This window comes from Sinocyclocheilus anshuiensis, unplaced genomic scaffold, assembly GCF_001515605.1.
Source record: "Sinocyclocheilus anshuiensis isolate Anshui unplaced genomic scaffold, SAMN03320099.WGS_v1.1 scaffold2333, whole genome shotgun sequence".
NCBI classification, from domain to species: domain Eukaryota; kingdom Metazoa; phylum Chordata; class Actinopteri; order Cypriniformes; family Cyprinidae; genus Sinocyclocheilus; species Sinocyclocheilus anshuiensis.
The window spans coordinates 190,589-203,895 of NW_015551179.1; the positions used below are offsets into that span (position 1 = coordinate 190,589).

Here is a 13,307-nt window from a genome sequence, read left to right on the forward strand (position 1 = left end):
AATATTTATATAATTCATTTATGTGCTTGTTTATTTATTTATTTATTTCTTTATTGCAGATTTTCCATTCTGAACCTTATTATAAAAAACTATTATAAAAACAGATATTTTTTTATATGTTATGTATTTAATTTAATTATGTGATTTAAGTTTCTTTTTATTTAAAATTATATTTTTTACTTCAAAATTTAGCTGGTATTTTTAAAGTAGAAAACTTGAATGCTAGTGTGAAATATCTTTTTTCTTTTTTTTGCATTATAATGAGTCATGATCTAAAGTTGTCAACAGTAAAGTTGTATTTAGTCATTGGGAGTCTTTTATCTATTTTTGTGCTCCTCTAAATGACTCTATAGTTTATTTGTGTATTTATGTTATTTGGTCACTTTTGCAGAATTGTTTGCATGAGCTTTAACTCTGAATCTCTGCGAACGCCCGTTTTCCTCGCAAACAACCATTTTTTGTATCATCGGCGTTCGCTGGCAGATTTCTCCTAGAATAATTTATCAGATGAGAAATGCTCTAAACAGTTGGAAACAAGTGTATCTTTGAAGTTACTCCCACATTAGACCTAGGGACAGATGATGCACTTTAAGGTAATTATACTGAAACTAATTATGCTTGCCCTAGAAAGAAAACATAGCCTCCTATTCCAGGAGCTAACAGAAGTTAAAATAGCAGCTTTTGAGTTCTCAGATTTCACAGTTTAAAGTCTCTGGCATGAACTACACGGCGACTGATATCTCGCGTTTACACACACCCGCCCCTTCTAATCTGGAGCGCCTCTTTTCTTCCCATCTTTCCGTCTTTGTTTTTATGCAGAAGGCCTAAATGGTGAGCTTTTTATCATTGTGAATATTTATACGTCTTTTTTTTTTTAGATTCGATCAGTCTTATTTTGACCGAATCTTTGAGGTGCATTTAATTAATTTTCACTAATAATGCGTAATGGATTGTACTCAACTCCACCCAATTTGTTTGTTTCACACCCCCACTCGCTTTTTATTTCAAAGAGTGTGTAAACAAAACCCCCAACTGCCTTTTCCGATTCACAATTATTTTCTTCCTTTCTTCTTCTTTTCCCCCTTTTTTCGGTTACAGTAAGACATTCAGCACAGGGGGAAAATGAAAGTAAAACGCCACTATCTCTTGCTTTGCGCTTTATTACGCCGCAACAGAAAAACACTTAGCATGTAAAATGAATGTGGAAATTATTCCTGGGGTAAACTATAAACACACAAGTTACCCCTCGCGCCCCCCACCACCATCCTCCTAGATCAGAGTGTAATTGCCAGTAATCAGGTCTGTTTGCAGCTGATAAAACCTCTCTGAATGCGTGGAACCCTCTTTGTATGATGACTCAATTACGCCCGAAGTGGCTCATCAAACCTGGACCATCAGCAGCTTTAATAAATAAGGAGGCACAAACTTGCTGCAGGCGCATTGTGATTCCATTCATTCCATAATTAAATCCATTCCTGGCTTAACCCTTTTCCAGCCAGACGCTACAGATGAACAAAAAGCGGGAGGGAGAGAGATAGAAAGAGAGCGGGTGACCTTGCAGTGAGACCCTGTGTCTTCATAACTCTCTATGCGCGATACGAGCACAGACAGGTGATATGGAGAGAGAGAGGAGAGAGGAGAAGAAAACGGGGAAAGGTGATTGGAAGGAGAGAGAGAGGGAGAGAGGGAGGTGTCTGGGTGGAGATAGAGCTGGAGGTCTTTATTTATTCATTGTTTAGTGCCACATAGTGCTTATTCCGTAATTACACTGAAAGTACAATCTAATCATAACAGTCATTCAGGAAGGACAAGGGCACTGAGTGCGCTTCCAATGTTTGCTATGCTTATTTCTTACTGATTTTTCACCCTCTATCGTTTCACAAAGTCTAGATGCAAAGAAAAATCTTAATGCAAGTGAAAGAGGACTTTTAATAATAATAAAAAAAGGCATGCATGTTTAATAAAAACTTGCCTGAAAGGTTTAAAGGCATATTCTGGACTAGGCAATTTATTTCTGAATTAAATGCATATTAAATACAATATAAATATTTTTGATTACGAAAAAAAAAAAGTGTGGAAGTCTATGGGAGAACTGTTATAAGTCATTGTTATTATTATTCTAAATAAATAAATAAATAAATGTTGTTACTTGCAATAAAATAAACATTATTAGAAATAACATAAAATATATATTTTTTAAAAGTTAAAAACTTATTTTATTTTACATTGTTCATTTTCATTTAGTTGAACTTGATACTAAAATAACTAAAAATGAAATAAATATTAATAAAAGCTTTATAGATATACTAAAAAACTAGTACAAATAAAAATTAAAACAACTTAAATACTAAAACATTAACTTGAATTAAGAAAATGGAAAATATAAAAAATCAAAAACAAATTCAGATATTAATAAAAGATATTATAGTACCTTAATGAAACTAATATGAGACTTTTTTTATTTTTGTTTTATTTTTAACCATCAGTTTCTAACATTTAACCACAGAATTAGTTTTTTACTGCTATTATTTGCAATAATTTGTATCCCTTTTTTGTATCCACATCCTCAAGTCTAACATCCCAAAAAATAATAGTGTTTGATATATCTAAAAATACGTCAATGACACTCATCTGGTTACTAATAACCTCAAATGAATTCGAATACTTAAAATAAATATAATTCTTGGTGAAATACAAGTTAAAACTCAACTTGTGTTTAAGCTTGTACTTGCTCTCCCCATAGACTTTAATTGTAAGTGCATAACTGTCAATGCATGATTTGTTTGTTCTAATCAACAGGATACCACAAGTATTGTCTCCAAACTTGTAATTTAACCCATTTCTGCGCATGCCGTTATAAAGATAAAGATGATTTGAGGTTTGATTACTAGCAGTCGTCCTTTGAGCAGTTAAATCAGATGAGCTGTGATGATAACAAACGTAATTACCATATGCATTGTGCACTTGTCTGTTTGTTTGTCTTATTTTGGTGGTGCTAGCATTCATGTGATAAAGAGTAGAAATGCTCTATCTTAATCATAGCGTGTGTGCGTTTTTGTTTTGACCACAAAATGCCATTCATTTTTTCTACTAAGGAATTGCGCATGTTAACACTAATCTTCTTTGTATGTGCGTTTTTAAGGGTCGCCGTGTCGTTATTTGAAACGAATCCCGCCCATTGATGCTCAGAGGCTGTAAAGTGCAACTCTCGTTCGGCTCAGACGGGGCTTTGAGAAAAAGAGCAGATGGGTTAGGGCAAAGAGCACCGGCCGCATACACACACGCAGACATGCGCACGCCGAATCAGGAAGCGCTTTCTCCTTAGAGACCGCAAGGCCATGCACATTAGCGGCCCGGCCCTCAGAGGGACGCTGGTTGCGTGCAGAAGGGGCTGAGAGAAACCCCCTTATAATGATTCAGCAGATGATGGGCCGTCTTTCTTCTTATGTTAATGAGGGGGCCCCTCCTCGTCCCCGGTGGTGGGGGGTAAAAGATGCTGGGAGTTTTTAGCCATAATTAACACAAAGCTCTCTCTTTCTCTCCCTCAAAGCCAACAGGCATGAATGGCTCACCAATAGCGGAGCTCAGGCGTTGTGTAGCGCAGCGTTTAAATTGTCCCGATGCACGCAATCACACAAAACTCTTCCCGGATTAACCATATTAATTACACACGAGCTATTTGATTTCTGTCAAGCAATCAATTTGCATCTTGTTAAGAAAGCCACATGAGGTCTTGTCTGATAATTCGCTCCCAGGTTTCTCCACGGCACCGTTTGAAATGTTCACAGTTAGTGTTTCTATCCGAACAACTTCTAAATGTACACTGTAAAAAATGATTGTGATTTTAACAGTAAAAGACTGTAAAAATGCTACAGTAAAAACCTGTTAACCGGTTAACAGCAAGTTTCCATACTCTTAAAATGTAATTTTACAGTAAAATACTGTTAAAAATACGGTTTTTGGAAGTGAAAGAAAAAGTCATTGTATAACTTACAGTGACAAACTGTAAATTGACACTCCCAGAATTCCCTGTATGACACTTCATATTTGATGTTTTTTTGTTGAAATAACATGTTTCTTCTTAGTTTTTTTTTTCTTATCAGTTGTGTACATTAGGGTTTAATCTTACATCTAATGTTGTTAAATTAATGTTTATTGCATTATTTCAGTATCAAGTGTGTCACCGTGATGGGGTTTAGTGTTTGTGTGAATGACACTGTGCACCTTCTATATACAAGTATTGCCCTCCTCAGCTTGTAGAAAAACTGTTTGCGATGAGCTTTGGTTCATCACGTGACTTTCTCATCACCACCAGTTTTTGGTGGTTATCACTACATTACAATGGTTCAAAACAGATATTAGTACTTCAATATGTTGGTTTATTAATATTACATCAGTTAATGAAATACGGTATTTTATTGTGAATTTAAGTTAAGTCTGTAAAACCTAAAATGTTGCTACCATATTTTTTACGGTGAAGTTCTGGCAACCACAGCTGCCGGTATTTTACCGTAAATGTCACAGAATTTTTTTTTTTTACAGTGTAGTCGTCAGAAGCGAATTCAATAAATGAACTGTGTCTTGAAACAGCATGCACAACCTAAATATATCAAAAGCAACTAAAGCAACCTGACTACATTGAGGTTTTTTTGAATGTTTTTTATTTTTATTGTAAATCAAATCAGGTAGATATAGCATTTTAGAGTAAAAACAGCATGTGTTATTAATCATATTATTTAATATGACTAAAGCAAACCAAGTGCATTGAGTTTTAACAGATAGAAATCTATTTTGGACTAAAACGGCAGATTTTAATGTTTTACAGTGTGTCATTAATCATATTATTTAATATAACTAAAGCAACCTGAGTTGTGCATTGTTACACAGTGATTTTTAACAGCTAAAAATCACTTTTTAGACTAAAAACAGCATGTTTTTACAGTGTGTCATTTATCATATTATTTAACATCACTAAAGCAACCTGAGTGCAGTGATTTTTAACAGGTTAAGTAAAAACTGCACGTTTTAATCTTTTACAGTGTATCATTAATCATATCATTTAATTTTACTAAAGCAACCTGAATGGATTAAGTTACAGTGATTTTAGAGTAACAAATGCTCATTTTAATGTTTTACACCGTGTCATTAATTATATTATTTTATATGACTGCACTTATATGCACATTTTAATGTTTTATCATTACTCGTGTTTTGACTAAAGCAGATGGAATGCATTACGAGTTACAATTGAGTACAAATTGCTTTTAAGAGTAAAAACTGCACATTTGAATGTTTTACAGTGTGTCGATAATCAGAAATGTCTACATAACTGCTGTTTTTTGTGAACATGTTTTGACTTAAGGACACATTTGTGATGTAAAAATTGATTTCACACTAGCGATTCAAAAATAGTCTGTAAACACCTCAAGCGTAATTCAAGTTGTCACTGACATCTTTTGTCATTTTTTGCCCTCAGAGCATGAATGTCACACTAACATCTTAGAACAGCTGAAGAAACGTGTGTGCAGTAACCAGAGCGGCCCGTGGGGACCTTGCAGAACATCTTATTCATTACAGGCCAAACAAACTAAGGTAAAATTAGTCATTGTTTCTACAGAGCAGTCAGAGTATCTCACATGTGCAGGTGTAGTTTATACGTTCTTGTTTGTATGTTACATATCATTTTGTGGACTCACCTCTATTTTTCATGTTTGTGTGTATTTACATGCTGCTTAATCATTTATGAAAGTATAAAAATATTGCACCAAACAGTTAAACATGTTGAATGCAACATCTGTTGTTTTAAAACTGGCAGTTTTTGAATGCACAAACAAGTTCAGTAAAATTGTCCAGTTCTGAATATTTTATTTTATTTTATTTACTATTTCATATTTACTACTTAGAATTGTATATAATGTTATCTAATTTTATTTTGTGTTTCATTTTATTTGGTCACTTTTATAACATTTTCTATGTGAGCTTTAGACAGTAACAATGAGAATGCACTTAATTTGATTTCCATTTTAAATGCATAACTATCAACACATTTTTTGTTTGCTAAAGTTTTAGTATAAATGATATTTATGCGTGTATTTTTCATATTTATATGATGCACAATCATTTAAAAATGATTGTAGATGTACAACACAGCAAAAATGTTTTGTTCGGAAACCTAAATGTGCTCTGATTGAAATGAACTGGTTTTATTCAAATCAAATATATTATTTAATATGAATAAACTTGATTATTTTAGATTTCTGACAATGTTTAGCTTGTGCAATAATAATTCTACTATATTAAAACTAGTTTGTGATTTGGCTCGGGAACCACTTGGGCCATCATTTACAAAGTTGTTTCAGTTCAAAACCGACTTGTTACCTGAGGTTCTCGGCGCTTGTTGACATGGTTCGGTTTTGCAAGGTGGTGACGGTGTAATTTAAGGGATTGTTAGCAGCCAGCTGTTGCCTGATCGCTCTCTCTCCTCCTCATGTCAAAGTTTCCGCTCAGAATATCAGAAATATCAAATTACGTAAGCCTGGAAATCTGCGTCCCCTTTGTTACAATAAACCCCAGTGCTTGTGGGGCTAATAAAAGATTTCTTTTCACTCTCCCACCGAAAAAATAGCAAAATCACCAAACAAAACCCGGCTCTGGCAGTTTTTAATAGTTTGGGCTTTCAAGAGGCGTTCAGAAAAGCCCATCCGGAAGCGATGGGCCACTTCTGGCGTGGCGTGCGTTAGCGCGCATCTATGTGTACACGAGCGAGCGAGTGTAATGAACTAATCAGGTACATTAGTTTTTACAGAATGTAATCTATAGTGTTTGGGAGTTGTTTGTCTCAATAGGGGCCCCCAGTAATCAAAAGTAATGAAGCTATTACGCGTCGGGAGCCGGGAGAGGGCTGGCGTGGCATTAAGAGTGGGCCACATAAAAGGTTTATTAAAGGAAATTAAGGTCCATCAATGCCACACCTGCTCCCCCTATTATAAATGTATGACAGGTCAGTGGCTTCAATCACAACAGCCAAGCCGAGAGAAGGGGAGATAGGAGTCATGTTTCCCATTATAAGCGAAGTAACAGCCCAGCCAGTGACTCACCGAGCTCACCAGACCCTCCGACCGCTATAGAGCGCCATCAGCCCAGAATAATTACATTTAATAGGTTTTATTTGGGATCAGCAAGGCACTGCTGGCAGAGAGAAACCGAGAGAGAGAGGGAGAGTGAGTAGGTGCTGCGGTATTAACAACTCTTTTTGTCTAAACACACACACACACACTACTACTTTTGTTTGTCGCTGGTTTTTGCATTATTATATTTGTGCTCGCCACTGTCTCACCCTCTTAAAAGTGAAGGCCTGTCTGGCTGTTCTCTCTGCGCTGGCAGTTTGTTGCTGTAGTTTCTAAGTCAATTAAATCAAGCCAAAATATGAAGCACGCCACACAATGCACGTAATGGAGCTGATCTACTGTGTGAAATTTCCCCTTTTTATTTGTCGTAAAGTTCACTGACCTTTCGTTTCTCGTGCTGACGCTTCATCGCACGCGCCAGGAGTCGCGGAATTGATTGGATTAGGTTTTTACTACTGTTATTTACTGTAATCCTGTCGCTTGAAACTTTCTTTTGTAAGATCTGAAGTTGTGAGCCCATGCAGGTGTGCTGTTTGTGAAATAACATGCGTGCAGTGCGATAAACTCTTTGCACGACACTAATCTGGCTTACTTGTTAATAACCTAAACTGACAGGAACTTAGCCGTCACTCTGATGATGAGATCCTGTTGAGATGAGTTATTAAACAGGATTATAAATCTCTGAAATTGAAAAGTGCGATTTGTTATTAACTTTCTGTTTTTTTTTTCCCGTTCTCTTTCCAGATGGAGTCTGACAGTGAAGAGAATCATAGTGAAACATGTGATGGTAAGTGCTCTAACATAACTTACAAATGTATAAAATAAGTTAGAATAAAATAATTTGTATAAATATATACTAAATCTGTTTTATGTATAATATAATAATGTTTTTATTATCTAGTTTTATATCTCAAATCTAGTTCAGTGTTTTTTTTAATCTAAAATCTATTGAAGTAAAAATTGTTATTTATTATGACTAAATCAATCTGACTATATTAGGCAAATACATTTTAACTCATTATGTTTTAAGGTTCAAATCAAGTAGCTATATCTTGTTTTGATTTTTTTTTGCATTTTACTCAGTATAACTATCAAAAGATCAGTTGATAATTATGTATATTTTGTATTTCAATATTTCAGTATTGAATATTTAACATTGTGTGTTGTGCATACTTATATACATTTTTTTTATTAACATTAACTGCTGATCTGTTTAGCATTACATACATTTAAATAATGTTAGTGGTTAAAATATTTAAAAATATTTAAGTTTTATATCATTTTAAAGATGTATTACTCATTACCTCTGCAACATAATATTTATTTATTATAATATAATTAGAAAATATATTGCATATTTATATTATATATTTATTTTATTATAATATAATATCTAGTTGTATATCTAAAATCTAGTTATATGTAGTTTTATAACTAAAATCCTGTGAAGTAAAAAATTATTATTTATTATGACTTAATTTAATGAATTTAAGGTTCCAATAAGAAAATTCATACTTATTATCATAGTATACAGTATAATTATCAAAAAATCTGTATTGAATATACATGTGTACATTGTACATGTGTATATATACTGATGCATACTCAATAGTCTTTATTCAAATAGTTAGAAATGTCCACTTTTATTTACATATTTTTATATTCTTATTTTAATCAACATTAACTACTGATCTGTTTAGCATTATATGAAGTTTAATGACGTAATAAGTCTTTCATATCATTGTAAAGTTGTATAACTCTGCAACATAATATGTATTTTAAGCACTTGTTATGAAACATAATCTCATACCACTCTTTAGAGTGCATTATTGGTTTTTATAAACATGCAGGGATGCATTATATTTGCCCCGTACAAAGTTCACATAAACAAGGTGAACACATTTCCCATAATGCCTCAGCGACGGCCTTCTGACAGGCTGGTTTCCTCACGTGTGCGCACGCACCCTTTTCCTACGCACATTTGATCCGAAGTGTTAGTTTAACGGTCTCACATCAGATCTGTCAATTTTAATATTAATCCTCTTTAGCTGGAGAGAGGTACGGTTGCCGCGGCGATGCATTATGCAGAGACAGTGACTTCATTATGTGGCAATATTCTTTCAAACGAGTTAAGGAGGGCATCGTGAATGGAAAGAGTGACTAAAGCATGACAGGGGACATCATTATTCAAGTGTTTAGAGCCGCGTCCTGTACCTCTCATGAGCGCCTGGCCCTTTAATGTGCCGGTAAAAATTCATGATGGTGTTTTATTGAGTCTTCACCATGGGATTGAGGTGAAGCTGTGAACGAGACATTCTCTCCCACTGACACACATTCCTTCTCTCTCTGTCTGTCTGTACATCTCGTGAGACTAGGTTCACAGCGAGGCTTTGAGTATATCATGTTGTCAGAGCTGTGATTGTTAAACACTGTTTAGTAAAGTGAACCAGCTTTTTCCCTATGCAAATCCAGATACGTGTATTGTCTTACACTGTGTAATTGGTTGCTAATTTTGCCCCAAGAGGAAGTATTGCACATCCTAAACATGCTCTATGAAATATAAAACAATTCATTCCTGTCAGAGAGTGTTCATTTTACCTTACCTTTTATTTAGTCTGCGAGATTATGAAAATGTACAGAGCCACTGAAGGAACATGGTGATGGGAGGAAAGATTGTATTTCAATGCTTTTGTGTTCGCTTGCAAAACTTTTGCTTTCTCTTGTAAATATGTTGCGTTCCCCTTGAGAAACTTTGCATTTGCTTGCAAAACTTTTCAGGAAACCTTTGTATCTTCTGCGAGAGAATGCAAAGTTTTCTGGGGGAATGCAGAAATTTTGTAACGAAACTCAAAAAAAATTTTGAGAGAGAGAATGCAATATTTTTGCAGTGTTTTTCAATTTTTTTTTCAATATTTTTCTTTTGTGAGAGAACACAAACACTTAGCAAAAGAACACAAAGTTTCTTATGGAAACGCAAATGTTTCATGAAATGTTTTGCAAGAGAATTCATTTTTTGGGGGGAACGCAAAAATTTGGCTAGAAACGCAAATATTTCATAAATAGAAATGTTTTGTGAAAAATTGCCAAAAAATGTTTTGTGAGAAAATGCAAAAGCTTTGTTAGAGAATGCAAATGTTTTGCGTGAAAATGCAAAGTTTCGTGGGGAATGCAAAATTTGTCTAGAAAACAAATGTTTTGTGAGAGCTCAAATGTTTTGCGAAAGATCACAAATGTTTTACGAAAGAATGCAAAGTTTCTTGAGGAATGCACAATTTGGCAAGAAAAATGTCTTGTAAGAGAACGCAAATGTTTTGAGAAAGATTGCAAATGTTTTTTGAGAGAATACAAAGTTTCTTGTGGAATGCAAAATTTGGCTAGAAAACAAATGTTTTGTGAGAGAGAGCAAATGTTTTGCGAAATATCGCAAATATTTTATGAGAGAATACAAATGTTTTGCGAAAGATCGCAAATGTTTTACAAGATAATACAAATGTTTTACAAGAGAATACAAATGTTTTGGGAAAGATTGCAAATGTTTTGCAAAAGATCGCAAATGTTTTAAGAGAGAATAAAAATGGTTTTAGAAAGATCGCAAATGTTTTACAAAAGAATACAAATGTTTTAGAAGAGAGTGCACATGTTTTGTGAGGGAATTAAAAGTTTCAATGGGAATGCAAAAATTGGCGAGACTGCAAATGTTTTGCGAAAGAATGCAAAGTTTCTTGGGGAATGAAAAATTTGGCTAGAAAACAAATGTTTTGTGAGAGAGCACAAATATTTTGCAAAAGATCGCAAATGTTTTTTGAGAGAATGCAACTTTTCTTGGGGAAACAAAACATTTTCTTGAGAAAACGCAAATGTTTCATGAGAGAATACAAATGTCTTGCGAGACAATGCAAAGTTTTTGTGGAACGCAAAATTTGGCTAGAAAACGCAAATAAAAACATGTCCTTTCATGAGAGAACGCAAATGTTTTGCGAGAGAACGCAGTTTTTTAAGGGAACGTAAAAATTTGGCTAGAAGACATGTTTTGTGAAAATGTTTTTTGAGAGAATGTAAAGTTTCTTGGGGGAATGCAAACATTTTGTGAGAAAATGCAAATGTTTCATTACAGAAGACAAATGTTTTACAAAAGAATATGAAGTTGAGAGAATAGAAATGTGTCGTGAAAGATCGCAAATGTTTTATGACAGAATGCAAAGTTTTTTGGGGGGGACACAAAAATTTTCATGAGAAAATGGAAATGTTTCATGAGAGAACACAAATGTTGTGCAAGAGAACGCAAAGTTTCTTGGCGGAACACAATAGTTGTGTGAGAGAATGCAAATGATTTGCGATAGAACGCAAAAGTTTTGCGATCAAATGCAAAGTCAATCCATCTCATATGTTTTTCACCATGTTTTACCTAAAAAAGTGCATCATGTTGGAACATTTAAATTACATGGTTTTATTCAAGTCAAAAATATACAAATTATATATTGAAAATTATATAAAATAAATTTTATAAGACTCAATCGATCTGATTACTTTGTGTTGCACCAACAAAAGTCATATAATAAAATATCTCCTTTAGATAATGGCACATTTTAAGTCTTTTTTTTTTTATCTTATAATGAAGACTGAACTAGTTGCCTATTGACTGTTTGACAGTCAGCACTACTTCCTAAAAGAGGCATTACCCAGAATGCTTGACCTTAAAGGGACAATTCACTCAAAAGTGAAGATTTTGTCATCATTTTCTTGCCGCTGTGTTGTTCCAAACCTGCATGACTGCATGCACCTCTCATCTGTGTGATTTATTGAGTTTGCGAGGCTGTTGTTTACCCATCAGCACTACTTGAAATCTTAGCTAAATCCAGTCAGCTGATACTGGACAAGGCCAGATCCTCTCATGCGGTTTAAAAACCTGAAGCCTTATTTGCATCTCTGTGTTTTGTTTGGATTTGCATCTTTTTTTTGCTACTATCCATAGCTATACTTTCAGAGCACATAAAGGAAGTTTATTTATGATGTTTTGTATGCCACACGAGCTGTATCCTCAACATAAGCGTCTCTCACAGAGTCAGCAGGAGCCTTCGTCATTGTGTCCGTCTGAGTGTGACATTAAAGCGAGAGGTGTGTGAAGGATCACAGGCAGGTGCTGGAGGGGCCGGTCTCGCTAGTGGAAATGTAAACACGTGTGTTTACTCTTTCTCTCTCTTTTTCTGTTTGCAGTTCTGCCTGACTGCATCGCTGAAGCGCCCAGGTAAGCCAGAGTTCACTACCTGCTTCCGAGTGTCAGTATATGGCTTTTCTGATGCCTTTTACAGCATACGTGCAGTTGTCAAAAGTTACGTGTAAGACTTCAGTATTTGGACTTAAAAATAAATGAATTGCATTGGATGCAAACTATTAAAGTTGTGTTTGCACACAAATCAAGAGCTTTTCTGTTGCTCAATGACTTTTATTCTGGTGATTTGTAGTGGCTGAATGAAGTCAGTGAGTTTAGCACATTAACTATGAACATGATCCACTAACATCTGGCAACAGCTTTTAAATCACATGTGAACTATTTTGCTTGAAAAGTGAACTTTAAAATAAAAGTTGTTTGATTTGGTGTTTTATACTTTATGATTTTTATATAATACATGTATACAATATATAAATTTACACTAAAAGTGTTTGGGTCTGTAAGATTTTTAATGCTTTTGAGTCTATTCTATTTTAATTTGTTTAAAAATCTACAGTGAAATCAGTAATATTGTAAAATATGATTACAATTTAAAATAACTTTTCTATTTGAATATATTTTCAAATGTTATTTATTGCTGTGATCAAAGCTGAATTTTCAGCATCATTACTCCAGTCTTCAGAGTCACATGATCCTTCAGAAATCATTCTAATATGCTGATTTGCTATTATATATGCTAATATTCAATTGTGCTGTTTAATATTTTTGTGGAAACAAGATTTTCTTTTATTTTCATTTTATTAACATTTTATTTTCAGAATTCTTTGATGAATAGAAAGTTCAAAAGAACAGCACATATTTTAAATAGAATTTTATAACAAAGGTTTTAACTGTCACTTTGGATCAATTTAATGCGTAAATAATTTAAAAAATAAAAACTCATATTAAAAAATGACACTGATCCTAAACTTTTGAACTGTATATAATATAATATAATATAATATAATGTA

At 34.0% G+C, this 13,307-nt stretch overlaps 1 protein-coding gene across 1 annotated transcript in view; it reads left to right on the forward strand.

The window, feature by feature from the left end:
- Positions 1 to 12,392, forward strand: part of LOC107663353 (uncharacterized) — a 37,255-nt gene extending 24,863 nt beyond the window's left edge. The window contains exons 4-6 of the mRNA XM_016453561.1: positions 5,477 to 5,592; positions 7,872 to 7,914; positions 12,342 to 12,392. Of these exons, the coding sequence (XP_016309047.1) occupies positions 5,477 to 5,592; positions 7,872 to 7,914; positions 12,342 to 12,376 (194 nt within the window). The 3' untranslated portion in view covers positions 12,377 to 12,392. The remainder of the gene's footprint in view (positions 1 to 5,476; positions 5,593 to 7,871; positions 7,915 to 12,341) is intronic.
- The last annotated feature ends 915 nt before the right edge of the window (positions 12,393 to 13,307 follow it).